This window comes from Nyctereutes procyonoides, unplaced genomic scaffold (assembly GCF_905146905.1).
Source record: "Nyctereutes procyonoides isolate TBG_1078 unplaced genomic scaffold, NYPRO_anot_genome, whole genome shotgun sequence".
NCBI lineage: Eukaryota > Metazoa > Chordata > Mammalia > Carnivora > Canidae > Nyctereutes > Nyctereutes procyonoides.
This window is the reverse complement of record NW_026575146.1, coordinates 67,827,568-67,833,418: the sequence shown is the minus strand read 5'-3', so window position 1 is coordinate 67,833,418 and position 5,851 is coordinate 67,827,568. Positions and strand designations below refer to the sequence as shown.

Here is a 5,851-nt window from a genome sequence, read left to right as displayed (position 1 = left end):
ATGAATAAATAAATAAAATCTTTAAAAAATATATATGCATGACAAGACCAAAAGTCTTAAACTGGAGGTCCCATTTGATATGCAGAGTGTTTTAAATTTGAACTTACTGCCAACATATAAAAGTCAGGAAATTTCACATATTTAAAAAGATTTTATTTATTTATTTATTTATTTATTTATTTATTTGAGAGAGAGTACAGGAGTGGGGAGGGGGGAAGGGTAGAGAGAGAGGGGGGAAGAAGACTCCCCACTGACCAGGGATCTCATGACTCCACCATGAGATCATGACCTGAGCCAAAATCCAGAGTCAGATACTCAACTGACTGAGCCACTCCGGTGCCCAAGAAATATCACATTTAAAGAATAATCTGGAACTCTGGCTTTTCTTGGCAAATAGAGGATCCAGCAGTGCTTGGTCCACCAACGACAGCTGGCGAGAGCTTAGAGCAGCTGTCTCACTTGAACAGAACATCTTGTGCGGACATGACAGCCAGATTCACTAATTTATGTGTCTGCCAGGGCTCTGAAAGCATTTGGAACTTGAGACCTCTAGGGAAGACAGTGCATGTGTGTTTCATCCAGATGCACATCACCCCCCTTTCTTTTCCTCCTCGGTATTGATTATTGTCTCATTATTCCTGTCTTGTGCTTCTCCTTGAGCATGCTCGGCAGTTGAGGAGCTTTTCCGAAGGCAGACCATGACCAATCTCACAGCAGTATCTGTCTTCCTCCTTTGGGGCTTCTCGGCTGTGCCCAAGTTACAGCTGCTTGACTCGGCCACCTTCCTTCTCGTTTATCTGGCTGCGATTTTGGGAAACATTGCTATCCTGGCTGCCTTGACACACGACACCTGCCTGCACACACCCATGTACTTCTTCCTCAAACATCTGTCCTTGGTGGATGTCTGCTCCATGTCCACCACCCTGCCCCAGGCCCCAGTGGTGACCGTGCTGGGCTCCGAGATTTCCCTCCATGCATGTGCATTCCAGCTCTTTGCTTTTGTCTGCTTTGGGTCCACAGAGTGTTTTCTCATCACTTGCATGGCTTTCGATCGTTGTCTGGCCATCTACAGGGCCCTGGTGTACAGGGAAGCCATGAGCCTGGGGACCTGCATTTCTCTGGTGTCAGTGGCCTGGGGCAGTGGGCTCGTTTTCTCTGCCTTCCACACAGCCAACACCTTCTCCCTGCCCTTCTGTGGCCCCAATGTGATTGACCACTTCTTCTGCGACATTCCTCTGCTAATGACACAGATGCCCACAAGGCTGCAGGATTTGCAGTCAGCGGCTGCATCATCATGAGCTACTTTGGCCTCACTGTCTTGTCCTATGTCCGCATCTTGGCCACAGTGTTTCAGATTCACTCCACAGTCAGCCACTGGAAGGCCTTCTCCACGTGCTCTTCCCACCTGGCCACCGTTCTCCTGTTTTATGGCACTGGCAGCTCTGCCTATATGCAGCCTGCCACCAGGTACTCCCCAATGTAAGGGCGCATGGCTGCTATCTTCTACTCCATCCTCACGCCCACCCTGAATCCACTTATCTACAGCCTGAGGAACAAGGACATGAAGGGAGCCCTGCAGAAGTTTATCCTTAGGTACACTTTAGGATTTGGCATCTGGACATGAGAGGAACCCAGAAAACCTTACTTTGTTGAGACATTTTGGGGAGAGGTTTTGGAAGAGAGTTGCTGTGCTACCAACATATCCTTGAGGATGGAAGAGTCCTCTTCTACTTGAGAATACCAACCTCTTGGTCAAATGCATAACCCTTGGGAGAGACAGAAATTGTCCAAAAAGAGAAAGGGTGATCACATGGCCCATGGCATGTGATGGGCCAGTTAGATTAGACAAATCTTTGGTGATCACTTGGGTATGGTAGACACACTCCAAGGTGATCACCAATGAATCACATCCTTGTATAATCTGCTCCCCTGACTAGGAAAGAAACTTGTGATATATTTTTAGCTCAAAGAATATAGCAAAAGTGATGGGACATCACTTTCATAATTACCTGAGATCTACTCAGTGAGACAGAAAATATCCAGGCACTGGTGTATTCCCTGGATCCCTAGGTGGCTTGCTCCCTATAATCCTTTAGTTTTCAGCTCTAATGTCACCTCCTCAGAAGGTTCCTCTACAACCCTCTCATCCGAAGCAGGTCACCCCCTGGTCACTCTCAATGTTCTCATTTTGTTTTATTATCTACTTTCATTCACCAACCTCCGTAATTACCTAGATTATTCAGTTTGTCTGTTTTGACTCAAATCCTCATCCCCTCCCTCCAAATATAACCTCCACGAGAGTGGAGCTTTGTTTTCTTAAATGCTGCATTCCCCATGGGTAGCATACTGTTTGGCACACACTAGGTGTTCAGTATGCATTTCTCTGAACAAACAAACGTGAGGCAGAATAATAAAAAGCAAATGCCAGAGCTGCTGTGGTGTTAGCTGGAGTCAGAGGGCTGGGACCTCTGAGCACTTAATAGTTCTTTATCTCCTTCTCCACACTGACTTGTGGCACACCCCCATGTCTGAACCCAGTTCAGACAACCCTTCCCTCATCAGATCAGTAAGTGCAGTTGAATCCAAACCACCACTGATTGGAAGATACTCTGTTATTTTACATTCTACTAAGAAAGAAAAAGACACTGCCAGTCAAACTAGGATATACCTTGTCAGTAAAACACATCTCGACTTCCCATGTTAGAGCATGTTGCTCAGCCTTCAGATCACAGCTCAAACATCACTTCCCGACCACCCCTGCTGGCCAACTGGGGTCACTTTCCTTCTATACTCTCAGAACTCCGATTTCTCCAAAATGTGTACTGCAGTTTCAATGAATTGTTTAATTACTTGTTTACAAATCTGTCCTCCACACACTAGAACAAAGCTGAAGGAAAGTGGAGATTACATGTGTTTGTTTCCTATTATCCAAGGGTGTGTTGGAAAACCAGCACTCTGAAAGAAAACATTGTAGCATTTGCTAGCTGCCAAGGTGTAAATCATCTTACCACAGCTGATGTTAAACTACAATGCACTAAAGCCTAACAATGAATTTGCAACAAACAACTCTTGTGAGATGTGCTAGCCTGCTCCAGCACACAGTTGCCCAGGACCACACACTGTGTCTGTGCATAATAGAAACTCAATAAGTAACTGGTTAGTGGATGAATGCATTGATGTTAAACCACCTTGAATGAATATGTAGCAAGTTCTTCAAACTTAACACATCTATAGGCAGATCTCTCTTCCTCCTGCATACCCTGCCTTTCCCTTTCCAACCCAGTTAGTCGTGTCAGGGCAGAAACCTAGCAGGCACACTGATTTCTCTCTTACTCCTACCTCTCCCCATTGCACTTCACATCCAGTATGTCCCTCAATGTGTATTTAAAACCACGCACTTGAGGATCACTGGGTGGCTCAGCGGTTTAGCGCCTGCCTTTGGCCCAGGGCGCAATCCTGGAGTCCCGGGATCGAGTCCCACGTCAGACTCCCGGCATGAAACCTGCTTCTCCCTCTGCCTGTGTCTCTGCCTCTCTCTCTCTCTATGTCTATCATGAATAAATAAATAAATAAATCTTAAAAAAATAAAACTATGCACTTTACCCATGCCCATGCCACCAACCTCATCCAGCACACCATCATCTCTGTCAGGACTCCTGCAACAGCCTCTTCCCTGATCTCCCTTCCTTCACTCTGACCTTCCCAAGCTCACCCTCCACCCAGAAGCCATGGGTTCCTGTGAAAGTATAAATCAGACCATGCCATCCCCTCCTGCAGCCCTTCACTGCTCTGTCACTGCCTCTGGCCTGCTTCCCTGCACCATCCCCTGCATCTTCTCCCACATCAATCTTCCTGCCTCAAGGCCTTTGCAGTTGCTCTTTCTTCAGTCTGGAATATCCTTCCCTACACTAGGGCCTTGCTGCTGCTGCACCTTTGAGATGCGCTTCAAATGTCATCTTTTTGAAGATGAACAGACCTTTCCAAGCCACCTCTCCCAGCAGCATCGCCTTTCCCTTCTCATTGCTTTCTGGTCCCTTATCATTTCTGGAGCATTGCTCTCTCACTTCTGAGACAGGGAGTGTCAGCTTTGCAGTGCTCCTTCCTACTTCTGAGACCAGGGGAGTTTAACCTGGGGATGACAGAACCCCAGTGCCACAGGGAGGTGTGCCTGTGGGCCAGTCTCTGGAGGACAACTCCCAGAGCGCTCTGGCCAGGGCGCTGGGAGTGCTTCTGCTTCCAGCCGGGCTCTAGCGAGGCTACAACCTCAGGGTTGTGGAGCCTACCGGCTCTGCGCATGCACGCATGGTGCGCACAGCGGGTGAGCGAGAGTAGGTGTCTGCGTATCCTTTCCTGGGTGTGATTTGTGACCCGCCCGTGATTCAGTGTGAGTGTGTGGGCGACCAGGGCCTGTAGTGTCCGGTGTGTGTATGATGGAGCGAAGTCCATGTGCTGGGAGATATGTCTGCGTGTCCTGTGCAGGTGCACCTGGAGGAGCAGCAGGTCCCCTGTGAGTGGAGGGCAGGGCGGGGCGTCTACACCCCGGTGTGGATGGAGTGTGCATGCTCCCGTGCAGGTGCACCTGGGGGAGCAGCAGGTGCCCTGTGAATGGAGGATGGGGAAACGCGTCTACACCCTGGTGTGGATGGAGTGTGTGTGTTCCTGTGTAGATGCACCGGTGCCCTGTGAGTAGATTGCGGGGCAGTGTGTGTGCATGTGTAAGTGCAGAACATTGTCTAGCGAGATTTGTTGTCACAGTTCAGATGGGATTTCATGAATGTTTGAAATTGTCTCTCAGGATGTATGTGTGTATGATTTTGTCTGTGGGTTTCCACTGCCTGCATGAGGCTGAGTGTGCCTGCTGAGTGTTGATAGGGCTTGGTTGTGTGTAAATTTGTACTTGCACCCAGTCTGTGTGACGAATGCAGATCTATATGTAGCGAGGGTAGATTGTAGTTTGTCATTTAATGGTTTTGTTTGTGTGATTGAGTGGGATTTTTGTGTCTGTGATTGAATGGGCGGCTTTTGTGTGATGGGAAACGTGGTACTGAGTGACTTGTGACTCTGCGATGAAGTTTGGTATATGTCTGTGATTTTGTGTGGGATGGGCTTACGTGGTGGGCGGTTTTGTGTGGCTGTTGTGATATGTGTACCGTGCAATCCTGATGTCCTTGTGGGAAGGGCTACTAGGCACCTGCCTGAGGAAGTGAACAGTGTGTGTGTGTGTGTGTGTGTGTGTGTGTGTTGGTGCACAAGTATGACAAGTGTATCTAAATCAGGTGAGTCTCTGGTGAGTCTGTGTGGCTGTGTGCTTGTCTGAAGGTGTTGTCCCTCGTGCATGAGATTTCAAGGGGATGCCTGTGAAGTTTTGTTTGTGGATGGTGTGTGTGTGTGTGTGTGTGTGTGTGTGTGTGTGTGTGACGGAACTTATATTCTAGGGAAGAACAGCAATAAAACAATGCCAGTCACTGACGAATGCTCTGCAGGAAATACTAGAGGGCAGTAGGACAGGGTGACCTAGGGTGACCCACCCCATCCTCCACTCAGTTTGGGCAGTTAGAAACACCCTCCTGAGGACAGAGTCTAGGCTCAGCCTAGTGGATGAGGGCCACCGCTGGCTGACACAAGTTACAGGCCTGACCTGACCCCAAGAGGTGGGGAGGGGCAACACACAAGGTGACAGGTTGCTGCAGAGATACAGGGCCAAGGGTATAGCTCCAGGGAGCATGAAGAACGGGACAGTAACATGATCTCCCACATCAGCAAGCTCAGGTTATGCTCACGATGTCCTGCAGGTAGATCCTATTCTAATCCCCACTTCACAAATATGTCCAAGGTCATAGAGCAAGTGGGT

At 48.5% G+C, this 5,851-nt stretch overlaps 1 protein-coding gene across 1 annotated transcript; it reads left to right on the top strand.

The window, feature by feature from the left end:
• The first annotated feature begins 698 nt into the window (after window positions 1-698).
• LOC129500051 (olfactory receptor 14A2-like) lies at window positions 699-1,624 on the top strand. The gene is given in 2 exon segments (XM_055310191.1): window positions 699-1,242; window positions 1,245-1,624. Coding segments are annotated over 2 exon segments (924 nt in total).
• The last annotated feature ends 4,227 nt before the right edge of the window (window positions 1,625-5,851 follow it).